We start from the raw sequence: 13,728 nt of genomic DNA on the forward strand, positions 1-13,728 counted from the left end.
ACATAATTGATACAAATTAGATTAGAACCCGTGCTAGGTGCGGTAAATATAATTTGGCATAAGGAGGGAGTGTGGGAGAAAAAAGGGTAGTCATCTAAATTTTAATCACCGTTGTAACCTTAATTATGTGGTCATTATTAATTATAGTTATTTCACTACGGGTGTTTTGAAAAGTAAAAATTAAATGAAGTCATACTTCATGCTTTATAATAATATAATATAATATATATATATACTAGGGCGTGACCTGCGCTATACACAGAATTAAATGTAATTTTAGTTTGAAAACTAAATCAATTCATGCGAAATATTATCAAATGTTACGTATATTAACCTTGTCAAACTTATCGATTTTGAAAAGTTAATAGAAATGAATGATATATATTGTGTTGTTGACACGATACATTTTAAAGAGATGAGAGAGAGAGCGAGACCAAAGAAGGTTTGCTTTCTCTTTATACCACTTTGTGGAATGGATTATAAAAGAGATCGAAAAGAACATTTATTTCGTGTGGTCCATTTATGGAATGGTTGAAATTGATGCTTGCTGCTAAATATGAGGAGCTGAGGAAAGAACGGGACGTGCTCAGGCAGATGTACGACGAGGTGAACGGCCAGCCAGAGCAGCAGGATTTTACAACGATGAAAAGTCTCGCCGACCCCAAGACGATGTTTCCGTTCGATCGCGACAATGCTTATTGTAGCTAGCTGCGGAAATGAACGGTGTCTGGAGATCTACAAGCTCTAAAACCAATCTGCGTGTTCTCTATCTACTATTTTTGAAGCTCTACCTATATATGTATAGGCAGCATGTACTTGAACTTGCTCCAATATTGCATCTCTTAACTAAACTATCCCTTTCTCGTTATTATTCAATCTATCGATCAATCCAGTCTAATTAATCATCGAAATTATATGATTTAACGGGTAGAATTTGTCTATTACCCAAAAAAAAAAAGGCGGAATTTGTACTTTTTCGATGCATTTTTGAGCTCTAAAACCATGTTAGACAGGAAGGCCAGATCACACCTGACGAACAAACCTGGGCTAAGCTCAGGACACAATTCGAGTGATTAGCATCGCAAAGCAAATGAGACGGTAGGGTAAATTAATACAGGCTGCAACTACAACGGCACGGGTTCAAGTCGATTAGAAGACAACAGGACTGTCCATGAATCTAGATCAGAAAACACAAATCTTTTTTTGCCCAGACGTTTCGTTCAGGATGATGATGACGATGATGATTATTCCATTTAATGGAAGGTGTGGATAATTATTCAATTCTTGGGGTAGAAGAAATGTACCGGCCCAAACACGATATGGGCCCAAAGCCCATGAGAGCATCTTCAAGCCCAAGGCCCAAAAGCCCACGATAGCAGTCGCCGCTCCCCTCCCTCCCCTTCAACTGACGCTGGCAGGTTTTGAAGCTGTAAACCGCGGGAGGGGCTGTTTGATGTCTTATGTCTGAATCTTTCGACAACGGACGTTTCATTGAGTTCTGAATTTCCGATGGCAATCTCAGCCGGAGAGCTGTTCAGTATCATGCTCTGATGATTCACCAAAACGCCCTCCTGAACAGACCCGTCTGCTTCGAACTCCATTACCGGAGCATCTGCGAACTCCTCCTGTCCCTGACTCGCTCGAGGTCTCTGCCCAAGGGCCTTCAGCTCCACGCTCACATCCTCAAATCGAGTTTTGAAGTTGTACCCCTCGTAGCCCATCACCTCATCAATTTCTACTCCAAGTCTCAGCTCCCCTTCTGCGCCGTCCGGGCGTTCGATGAAACTCCCCGGAGAACGGCCACCACTTGGAGTTCGGTTATCTCTGCATTCGCCCAGAATGAGCTCCCGTGGTTCGCGATTGAGTACTTCTGTCGGATGCTCGGTGAGAATGTTCGGCCTGATGATCACATATTCCCGAGTGCGACCAAATCGTGCGCGATTCTGGGGCGGAGTGATATCGGGAAGTCTGTACATTGTCTTGCCGTGAAGATTGGATTTGATGGCGATGTGTTCGTGGGCAGCTCGTTGGTCGATATGTATGCTAAGTGCGGTGAAATCGGTGTTGCTCGGAGGGTGTTTGATGAAATGCCTGGCAGAAATGTGGTTTCTTGGAGCGGGATGATATATGGGTATGCCCAGATGGGGCAGGATGAAGAGGCTCTGAGATTGTTCAAGCGGGCTCTGTTGGAGGGTTTGGACGTGAATGACTTCACCTTCTCGAGTGTTATTCGAGTTTGTGGGAACTCTACGCTGCTCGAACTGGGGAAGCAGATTCATGGGCTGTGCTTGAAGACGAGCTTCGATTCTTCGAGCCATGTGTGTAGCTCTTTGATTTCATTGTACTCCAAGTGTGGGCTTATCGAAGGAGGTTATCGGGTTTTTGATGAGGTGCCCGTTAAGAATCTTGGGATGTGGAACGCTATGTTGATTGCCTGTGCCCAGCATGCGCATACACGAAAAGTGTTTGATTTGTTCAAAGAGATGGAAGTTGTCGGGATGAAGCCAAATTTTATCACATTCCTTTGCATGCTCTATGCTTGTAGTCATGCAGGATTAGTCAAAGAAGGAGAGTATTACTTTGATCTCATGAAAAGTCATGGGATTGAACCAGGTGATCAGCACTATGCTTCTATGGTGGACTTGCTCGGTCGAGCTGGAAAATTGCAGGAGGCCCTTGCAGTTATTGAAGAGATGCCTATGCAGCCCACGGAAAGCGTCTGGGGAGCTTTCTTGACAGGGTGTCGCATCCATAAAAATACTGAACTTGCAGCCTTTGCAGCTGATAAGGTCTTTGAGTTGGGCGCAGTCAGCCCGGGTTTGCATGTATTACTGTCTAATGCTTATGCGGCTGCTGGAAGATATGAGGATGCAGCAAAAGCTAGGAAACTACTGAGAGATAGAGGGATGAAGAAGGAAACGGGCTTGAGTTGGGTTGAAGAGGGAAATAGAGTTCACACATTTGCTGCTGGGGACAGAACCCATGCCTTAACGAAAGAGATCTATCAGAAGCTGGACGAGTTGGGTGAGGAGATGGAGAGGGCAGGTTATGTTGCGGACACGAGTTATGTCCTTCAGGGAGTTGACGGGGAACAGAAGGATCGCATGATCAGATATCACAGCGAGCGATTAGCCATTGCCTTTTGCCTGATCACCTTTCCACCCGACAGGCCGATCAGAATAATGAAAAACTTGCGGGTCTGCGGTGATTGCCATGCCGCCATTAAATTTATGTCCAAGTGTACCGGAAGAGTGATCATAGTGAGGGATAATAACCGCTTCCATCGTTTTGAGGATGGGAGATGCACATGTGGGGACTATTGGTAATTGAATTGTAAGAATCATTCGGACATGACGGACCATTAAACTTTTAACTAGAGATAAAGAATGAAAAAGGAAAATAATTGGGATGACCTGTTATTTTCCTATCATTTCCTCGTACCAATTTCCGGATTTTGTTATGCATCCATCTGCCGAAAAGGGCTGCATTAGAATTTGCTAAAGCAGTTGTTCCATCCTTTGCTGTCTCGATGATGAACTGTAGTCTGTAGACGGCCACTGGGTTGCTTATCAACTGGAACATAATCCCCTTGTTCAGACAGCTCCAAGGACAACCTAAATCCCTTATCCTACTGTAGTTTTCGGGTTTACAATGTCTATCTCTTTAACTCTCTCGCTTCGTTTCAGGTTATCATGCTTGGCTCTTTATTCTGCAAATCAGGCATGCTGTTGAGACCCCATGCTCGGTACATATTTTCTTTCCAATCGAGATATCCTCTTCAGACAGGAGTTATGCTCTCAATTCCAATGGGTTGTACTGCAATTTATGAGATCAGGACTCGCCTGCTTCTTCTCCGAAACCGGTACTTGCGCTTCAACTCCACATTCAATATCTCCGTATCTGTGGTGGTTGATTAACTTCAGGGAAAAAGGAAGTATTTTAGAGTGTGTTTGTTTTATAAATAATATTCAACTCAACTCAATTTCACTTATTTTCAATTCAACATGACAAGTATTACTTTTTTTAAAAAAAAAATTTAACGATTCAATTTTTAATATTAAATTTCCTCAATTATTCATTACTTTTTCACAATTTAACAACACAATAATTACTTAATCATTATTTTCTCTTAATTATTTATTACTTTTTTACACTTTTTCTCATAATTCAACAATACAATCATTACAAACCAATTAAAATCAAAACTCAACTCAACTTTCAATCCAAACGCACAATAGGGCAAAGGTTTCTTTGTCATTAGGTAAGAATCTTTTGCAGCCACGTTATCTAAAGTCGCTTTGTGATAGATGCATAGAGCCATTCAACTACTAAGACAACATAGGGATAAAACAAAATGATGTGGTTTTTGTTGGTGATTATATTAAACAGTTGATGATTCACATGCAATGTTGTAGCCAATTAGCTTCCATGAAATGGTTTTGCCTCACTTAGCATGGGATCCTTAGAGGAGCTCAGCTGTCTGCTACTACCAATTCCTGCGTGATTGTTCTGTTGAACGAACTCTGTGTGGAGATCATTGAGCTCTTCAGGTTCCCTCTTCCATGATGCCTGAAACTCATTTTCCCCTTGCTTAAATGTATTTCGGTGTATATTCTCGTATCCAAAAACTCAATGAACCTAAGGGCTGAAAAATGAAATATAGTATGCCGCCCCGCCCGAATCAGCATATTTTTTTTTTGTTTTACGCGGGTTTCCGCTTTCAATTGGAAGGGCATCCTTCTGTTGCCGGAAAGGTAAACCTCAAAAAAATGTAAATAGGGAACTAGCTCTAACCGAACTTTCGGGTATATATAAGTCAATTTAATTCCAACTGAATTGACCTATTAAAGAGTAAAATCATTTCAATAAATTTTGCTTACGTGTTTTTCAACTATAACGTCCGTACCATTTTTATCTTCATGGGGGAAAATTATGTGATTTCCAATTTGCTGTCATTTCATGGGCTGATGATTACATTTCAATTCATTGGAAGAAAAAGAAAAATCAGTAGTCTAGTTCCACGTTTTTGCATTTTTTTACTTAAACTATACCTAATATCGGAGTGTCTTTTCCTTCCAAGTCAGAATTTCTATGATGAAATTCCATTATTTTAGTTTTAGCTGTATGCATCATGACCTGGGCAGCCACAGTTCACATCTATTATTAACATCACCATCCCACCCGAAAGTTGGCATTTCTATGTCTCAACATTTCAGAGGTTGCCAATATAGACTTTTTTTTTTCTTCACAGTTCTCATTTAGCCAATACGATACATTGCATGTTTGATAACAAAATTTGATTTTACTTAACTTTATTTTTTTCGTAATTTAATAATACAATTATTATTATTTTAAATTCTTTTTCATACCCTTTCTTATTTATAATTCTTTCAATTATTCAACACTTTTATCAATTTTAATATTTTTTTTTTCAATTAAACAACACAACTATTACTTTTTTTATCTTATTTTCCAAATTCTCTCAAATATTTTTCCTAACTACTTTTATCTTTATCTCCTCAAATCAAATTTAATTTCATTACTAAGTGCTATGCTGCTGATGTTTCTCATCCTCGTCCTTCTTTTTCCTTGTTGAATTCCAAATTTACAGTATCATTACATATAACTGTCTGATATTCCATAAGTCATATTCATGTAAACTGCTATGTTCGTTTCAGAGAAAATTCAATGTTTCGACTAATGCGACTGATTCAATTTCATTGTGAAGGGAAAGTTTTGAATTTCTTCGCGACCAAACCACGTAAGATACTGTGGGAGTCTTCTTGGTATCTAACCGTCACGAGGTGAGCAGTTGAACAACTAAGTTGATTGGGAGAGGACCCTAAGTACCTTTTGCATATGGACAATTTGTTTATTAAGTATGGTGTGAGGGTTTGGTTTTTTCCTAGCTAGGAACAGTGAGTGTGCTTTGACAACATGGAATCATGGGCAGTGGAAATTATTTGTAAATCCTTGGTTTATCTTTGACATTATTAAAGTGTGCAAATGGGATGGGACCATGCTAATCGAGGTCTTGGAGTACCAAAAAGGCTGCCTTTTTCAAATTGCATGCACGGCATGTACCCTTTTTTTTTATGTATATAATTATTATATTTTGTGTATAAAGGGGAAAAGGAAAAGAAGAAAGCAAAGAGAATCTTCTCCCCTTTTCCAAATTGCCCATAAAAAAGATATATAAACAATTTTCAAAAACAATGGGAAAAATGAAACTTTTGGAGGAGCAAGTGGGTTCTCTTCTCTACCATCGTCATCATCATCTTGTTAGTAGTTAGTGAAATTAGTAAAATTAATATCATTTCCTCACAAAGTCTCTCATTTTTCTTCTATTTATTTATGAATGTATAATTGCAGAAATGTATTATGAAAAGTCAAAAGTTGAAGTGTCTTGGGGTAAAAAAAAACTGACATGGTTTTTTTTTTGTCAAAAGAGGAAATTGTATGATTTTCTAACCTCAATTATTTATTGGAAAAAAAGTCTTTTTTTTTTAATTCATGCAATGGCAACACGGCAGAAAATTCAACAAGGCATTTGGTGCCAATGCCCCTTTCTTTTAAATTATTATATCGATTGGGTTAGGTAATATGCATATATTCTAATGAGTATTCGGTAGTTTTTTTGCATGACATGACTCTCATTGCATCATCACAAGATGATGAGTGGGAGTTTCGAATTATTATCCTCAAAATTGTCACTAATATGACTGGTGACGTTGGATAATAGAGTAGAATACAATTATATTTAATTTCACGAGATGAAGATAAAATTAGTGGGAGGAATTTGTTATTAAAAAATAGTTATGATAATAATTAAGAAAAAATATATGAGAGAATTTATTATTTAATTAAAAAGAAGATAAAAAAAATAATGAATGTGTTGTTGAATTGGAAAAAAATAATGAATAATTGAAATAATTTAATATTAAAAAATTAATTATAATAATGATTAAAAAATAAAATACGATATAATTTATTATTAAATTGAAAAAATAAAATATAATGGTTATATTATTAAATTGAAAGTAAAATAAAATGAATTAAAATGGAATAGAGTATGATACCATAATCCAATAAAGCGTTACATCAACATGTAGCTGTAGTAGTAGTTTTTGACTCTTTGACGCTATGCAATTTCTTCTTATTTTTTTTAATGCATAATTTTTCCTTTTATTTATAATAATAGTAATAAATGTGATAAATAAAAATATGAACATTGTGTCGTGGCGCGAGGAGGGACATCGGATTCGCACAAAGCGAAACACTGACACCACAGCTCTGATCTGTCTGCGCTCCACATTTTCCGAAAAAATTATTTTACAAAAATAAAACATTTAAAATTAAGAAAAAAGGAAAAGAAAAATAAAAAGGGAGAGGAAAGGAAAATTCACCTAAACAAAACAAAACAAAACAAAACCCCTTTGTCCTTGAACGGTCCTATATCCTTTTTCATACACATCCTACTCTTCTTCCCTCTCCCTCTCTGCTCTCTGCTCTCTCTCTCTCTCTCTCTCGCAGAATCTCTGCATCTCCCGGCCGCCTTACTCCGGCCGCTCTCCGGCGGGCCTCTCTCCCCGTCCACATTGCCATGCAAAGGTACTTCCTTTAAGCATTTGAGCCCGGCAGCTGTCTCTGCCTGCTCTGCTCTAACTGAGCTCGGCTTAAAGATGAGTTTAGTCCTTCTCCTTTAACCAGCCAAGCGTCTTATCTCTCTCACTTCCTCTTTCTCTCTCCAAGACAACGTGTTCCTCTTGCTCCCTTCTCCTCCCAGGTTAGCTCGCTCTGCTCTGCTTTTTCTCTTTTAAGCCCCACTGCTGCCTGCTTCTTGAAGAAAGAGGTTTAATCTCTTCGTTCCCAGATCTAAGCTCTGCTCTGATTCCAAGTCATTAGCTGACCCATGTGGCGTTTTGTCGGTTTGGTCTGTTTCTCTGGTTTGTTCCTGTAGCAGTAAGCTCCGAGGTTCTTGGGTTGTTCATTTAGTTCCAAATTGTCATCTCTGTGCTTGGGAAATTCCACTTTCACCCCCTTTTCATCTTCAAAGGCAGTAGCTTTTCTGTTCCCATGATAGCGACTGTATTGAGCAAACAGCACCTCGAGGCGTAACTCGGGTTGAACCAGTACCTGATTTCTCCTCTCCGGTTCTCGGAGAGACTCCTTTCGTTTCATCCAGCTCCCAGTCAATCTTGTGAAGCTCAAATCTGCAAGTGTGGGTGATTATCGGTAACTATCTCGAATTGCCCAGCTGCAATTTTAGAATCTAATCTGGGTTTCTTGAATATCTGACTTTCTTGGCCTTCCCATTGAATTGTTCTTGCTCCATGTTGAATAATCGTCCCTTCAGAATTCTTGAGATTGGTCGATACCTAACAAAGGATTGAAAATGTGGCCCCTTGCTTGCTTCGTTTCGCATGCTAATTCGTTGTCCCCCATGATGGTTGATCTTGAAAGTTTATACTGATTACTGGAATTTTCAACCATTCGCCTAATAACTCCGCTATTGTCTGTAGTACCTTTTGATATGTCACCCTTGGATCTGTAGTTAGTCTGGGAACATCGTCTACATGTCCTTTCCTTTCCACCTATAGTCTATTCCTGGGAAGCATGGCCTCGCAGGCCAACATCCTTCTCAAATTCCATTTCTGGCTCCACATCTCCATTGGGTTCTCCCTGTTTTGCTTGGCTGTTTCTCAAATCCCCTTGGGCTCAAAAATCTCCGTTGTTGATCGCAACCTGTGGGTCTCCTCCAACGGCAATTTCGCGCTTGGTTTCTTCAACAGTTCCAGTCAGCCCTGCCAGTACAGTTTTGGGATACGCTTCAACTCGGATTCGATCCCTGTTGCTGAGAGAACTGTGGTTTGGGTAGCCGGAGCCGATCTCGCTGTCAGTAACAAGTCATACTTTCAGATCACTGGAGATGGGGAACTCATTCTATTCGACTCCTCGATGGGAGTTGTTGCCTGGAGCAGTAGTACGAGCCAACTTTCGGTTTCTTCTGCTCTTCTTCACGATAATGGGAACTTTGTTCTTCTGAATCAAAAGAAGGAAATTGTGTGGCAGAGTTTTGATACTCCTTCCGATACGCTTCTTCCTGGGCAGAAATTACCTCTTTTTAGCTCTCTCCGAGCCGCAAAAGTGGACTCTGTGTCAAGCTACTACAGCCTGTACATGAATGCTTCGGGCGAATTGCAGCTCAGGTGGGAGAGTGATGTTATCTATTGGACCAGAGGAAGCCCAAGCTCAAATAATTCAAACATGAGTGCTGTGCTCACAGGTGATGGCTCCCTCCAACTCCTAGGCCAGGAATCTGATAAACCTGTCTGGGCCCTTTTGGGGGATGATCACAATGATCCAGTCAAGTTCCGGTTTCTCAGGCTTGACGTTGATGGGAATCTGAGAATGTACTCATGGGACCAGCTTACGTTGATGTGGCGATCCGTGTGGCAGGCAGTGGAGAATCAGTGTAATGTCTTTGCAACTTGTGGAGAGCGAGGAATCTGTTCCTTGAATGTCTCGGGCTCTGCTGAGTGTATGTGCCCCTATGGCTCTCAATCTTCCTCCAGGTCCCATTGTTTAGTTCCGTATCAGGAAGGATGCAAATGGGGTTCTATTATGCTCGAGTACGAGCACACTTTTCTTCATGGGATGTACCCTCCTAATGATTCGGCCATCACAACAAGCTTGCAGAACTGTAAAGATTCATGTGAGAAAGATCCTCTTTGCACAGCTGCGACCTTCACTAATGATGGCACTGCCAAGTGTTTCATAAAGACTACTCGGTATTTGACGGGCTATAGCTATAACTATATAACTGCTGTGTCTTTTGTCAAGAAGTGTTCGGACCCACTTGCCGTTGACCCAAATCTACCAAGATCTTCTCCTGCAAGTGAGCCAGCTTCTTCGATCGAGAAATCTTCTTATAAATTTTGCATTCCTTGCCTAGTGGGAGCTTCCTCGGGAACTTTCATTGCATTTGTTCTCATTCAATTAGGAATTGGGTTCTATATCTACAAAAGAAGGCACTCTCTTTGGATGAAGGCCATATCAGCTCGCAAGAATGCTAACTCGAAGGGTTTGGTTATGTTTACTCTTGTTGAGATAAATGAAATTACTGGAGATTTCAAGCATCGAATCGGGCCGAATATGTACAAAGGAATGCTCCTGAATAGACAAGCAGTAGCTGTCAAAGACCTTGTTACGACTGTGGTAGACAGGAAATTTCGCGTTGCAGTCTTGAAGATAGGAAGCATTCATCACAGGAACCTTGTAAAATTGGAAGGCCACTGCTGCGAGTCTTCTCAAAGGTACTTAGTCTACGAGTATGCGAAGAATGGTTCTCTGGAGAAGTATATAGAAGATCCCGAGATGAGTAAGAGGCTGACTTGGAGGAAGAGAATGGATATATGTGTCAGTGTGGCAAGGGCGGTATGTTACTTGCACAGTGAGTGTAGAGAGTTTGTGGGACACGGGAACTTGAAGTCCACAAATGTTGTCCTTGACGAGTATTTCGAGGCCAAGGTGAGCGAGTTTGGACTGATGAGTATTGTTGCTGAGTCTGCAAGCCGTGCCACTTCTGCAGCAGAGAATGACGTGGAGGATTTCGGGAAGCTAGTCCTAGAGTTGGTGAGTGGATGCAGAGAAGTCAGGAATTTTCTGATGGGGGCTTACGAGCAGTGGAGAGACGGAAAGGCCGAAGATCTGGTCTGCAAGGAGATCCAGGAAGTTGATTCGGGAGAGCTGGAGAGAGTCCTAAGAATCGCATTTTGGTGCCTTCAAGTTGACGAGAGGCTGAGGCCTTCAATGGGGGAGGTGGTTAAGGTGCTGGAGGGGACTCTGAGTGTCGATCCTCCTCCTCCGCCATTTTCAGACAAGAGGCCAGCCGTAGAAGAAGACGAACGCGAGGGTCGCTTTAGCTCAGGCTCCGAGTCAGTCTGAAGATGTGACAGGCTCGGGTTTTTGTTCGGTCGACAAGTTTTTGTACAGTAGAGACTAACAATGCAAGTGTATGCAAATGGCCTCTTAGGCAGAGTCAAGAACTCAGATGCTAACTGTTTATTTCCTTCTGCTGCTAATGTTAGATCTCTGTAAATTGTTGTTATTGAGCTAATGAGATCTTCAATGAGCCGCTTCTTTATCTCAGTACGACACATGTTTAAACCTCGATGCCGGAACTTCTCATTAATAAATCGGGGAGGTTCAAGTCTAATTGGTTATATATGAGCTGCAATGCCACGCGCATGTCGATGATGCGTATGACGGTATCGCTAGAACATACTATGACCCTGACCCCGATAATTCCTGTGCTTTCTTGGCATTTTTCGGAACATACATGCCCCCTAGAGGCCTTCACTTCATTTTATCGAGAAGCATTGAAGCAATCGATGCATTGACCGTGCCAACTTAGACCTATTTTATTACAATGCGTATGATTATGGGCCAAAAAATGGATATCTCTGGTCCAGTTTCGAGCCCAAGAGAATCAACTCAAACCCGGCCCAGCCCATTACTATCATCGTCAAGGCGAGAAAACCCTAGCGCCACTCCTCCATATAAAAACCTCAGTCAGCGCCGCTTCGTCTTTCACGCACTCTCTCCGCAGTCTCTTCTCGCTAGGGTTTTACCCCCACACAAACAGCAAAAAAATGGCCGAGCGTGGTGGATTTGGCCGTGGGTTCGGCGGGCGTGGCAGGGGTGACCGCGGGGGCCGAGGCGGCCGCCGCCGTGCACCACGCCAGGAGGAGGAGAAATGGGTGCCGGTCACGAAGCTCGGCCGCCTCGTGAGGGAGGGGAAGGTGCTTTCCCTCGAGCAGATCTACCTGCATTCCCTTCCCATCAAGGAGCACCAGATCATCGATCAACTCGTCGGCCCCTCCCTGAAGGACGAGGTCATGAAGATCATGCCGGTCCAGAAGCAGACCCGGGCCGGGCAGCGCACACGGTTCAAGGCCTTTGTCGTCGTCGGAGACGGGAACGGCCACGTCGGGCTGGGCGTCAAGTGCAGCAAGGAGGTCGCCACGGCCATCCGCGGTTCCATCATACTCGCCAAGCTCTCGGTGATCCCCGTCAGGAGGGGTTACTGGGGTAACAAGATCGGGAAGCCCCACACCGTCCCCTGCAAGGTCACCGGAAAGTGTGGGTCTGTCACCGTGAGGATGGTGCCGGCGCCCCGTGGTGCTGGGATTGTGGCGGCTCGTGTCCCGAAGAAGGTGCTGCAGTTTGCTGGTATCGAGGACGTGTTCACTTCCTCGAGGGGTTCCACCAAGACCCTTGGGAACTTTGTGAAGGTGCGTTCTTTTTACTGCCAAACCCGAAATGCTTTATCACATTCGATCCAATGCCGCACGAATTAACCCGTTGATCAAGAGCCACGGGATATTTATTTTACGAATGAAGCTTGTCGTAGTTCGTAAATTCGTATGAAATGGAGTTCCATTGCCATTTTAGTCAGGCGCATCGAAGGTATCATGATCGATCAGCATGAATTAAGGTTGTCGTGGATTTGTTTTTGGGACTTTTACCGTCAGTTTGTCTAGTGATTTTGTTCAGTGAACGTTTTTGAAACTGATCAGAGTATTGATTCTCGGCTTTGATTCAGAATTTTTGGGGAACATAGTCATTACATTGATGTCGGACATTCCGTATCGCAATTCATCTATTGTGCTTCAATTGCGTATTGGTTGGGAACGATTTCTTCATCGGATAGATGTCTTAGCTGTCCGATCTGATATGGGTTCATTAAAAGCTATTGTAATATCATTATCATGGTCTTGAACAATGTCTAGATCTCTGATGAAGCTACATTTCTGCACAGGCTACTTTCGATTGTCTGCTGAAAACTTATGGCTTCCTCACCCCCGACTTCTGGAGGGAAACCCGCTTCACGAAGTCCCCATTCCAAGAGTACACCGATATTCTGGCCAAGCCAACCGGGAAGCCTGTCATCTTGGAGGAGATTGAGAACGCTTGATCCTTGCTGGAAATGATGTTGAGATTTTGATAAGGCCTCTAGTATAGAGTTGCTCTTTATGTTTACTTTCGTTTCTAATCACTGTGGTGCAATTTTCCAGGTTAATCGACATTTTTCTCAGTATTTTGATATTACATGTTTTTTTCTTTTTAAGATGAATGCTACTACAAATTTGTGCTAAATTAATCAGAGGACCAGTTTTCAGTCATTAGGCCTTGTCTGGATTCAAAAAAAAAATTTAACTCAATTCCATTCGATTTTACTTATATTCAATTCAACATAATTAATATTTTTCTCTTTTTCTTTAATTTTTTTAACTATTCAATTTAATTTTTAATATTAAATTCTTTTAACTATTTATTATTATTTTTAACAATTCAACAACACAATCATTACTTTCTTACAATTATTTTTTATTTTTTTTCATAATTGGACAACACAATCATTACAAATCAATTAAAATTAAAATTCAATTCTACTTTAAAACTAAATACATTCTGAATCTCTATGGAAACGTTGTTCAACTAGGGCAATATCTATTTGTTGGGATCTGAAGTCTTTGCAACGCTGTCATCTCGGTTTTTCGTGGACGCATTCTCTTCCCTCTGAGGGCCAGAAAACTTAGGGGTGTGATGAAAGGGTGTCTCGATGATGTCTTGAACCTGACTATGTATATCCCTATCAGCACGAACGATCCGTAAAGCTTGATCGAGCGGTGCATACTGTGACCTCACCTCATTACCAACTTT

The 13,728-nt window shown here is 41.5% G+C and overlaps 3 protein-coding genes across 3 annotated transcripts; all 3 read left to right on the plus strand.

Annotated features, from left to right (window-relative positions):
* Positions 1-1,409: 1,409 nt before the first annotated feature.
* On the plus strand, positions 1,410-6,049 carry LOC116194896 (putative pentatricopeptide repeat-containing protein At5g52630). Its single transcript, XM_031523804.1, has 3 exons — positions 1,410-3,333; positions 3,687-3,862; positions 5,729-6,049. The coding sequence occupies exon 1, from the start codon at positions 1,551-1,553 to the stop codon at positions 3,324-3,326; it is 1,776 nt and encodes a 591-aa protein (XP_031379664.1). The 5' UTR covers positions 1,410-1,550; the 3' UTR covers positions 3,327-3,333; positions 3,687-3,862; positions 5,729-6,049.
* A 1,394-nt stretch (positions 6,050-7,443) lies between these two features.
* Positions 7,444-11,152, plus strand: LOC116196760 (G-type lectin S-receptor-like serine/threonine-protein kinase SD3-1). Its single transcript, XM_031526640.1, has one exon. The coding sequence runs from the start codon at positions 8,617-8,619 to the stop codon at positions 10,945-10,947; it is 2,331 nt and encodes a 776-aa protein (XP_031382500.1). The 5' UTR covers positions 7,444-8,616; the 3' UTR covers positions 10,948-11,152.
* Positions 11,153-11,588: 436 nt separating this feature from the next.
* LOC116196761 (40S ribosomal protein S2-4-like) lies at positions 11,589-13,187 on the plus strand. Its single transcript, XM_031526641.1, has 2 exons — positions 11,589-12,296; positions 12,824-13,187. Exons 1-2 carry the CDS (start codon positions 11,655-11,657, stop codon positions 12,977-12,979), a joined length of 798 nt encoding a protein of 265 aa, XP_031382501.1. The 5' UTR covers positions 11,589-11,654; the 3' UTR covers positions 12,980-13,187.
* Positions 13,188-13,728: the final 541 nt, after the last annotated feature.

The sequence above is a fragment of the Punica granatum genome, chromosome 2 (assembly GCF_007655135.1).
Source record: "Punica granatum isolate Tunisia-2019 chromosome 2, ASM765513v2, whole genome shotgun sequence".
Lineage (NCBI taxonomy): Eukaryota > Viridiplantae > Streptophyta > Magnoliopsida > Myrtales > Lythraceae > Punica > Punica granatum.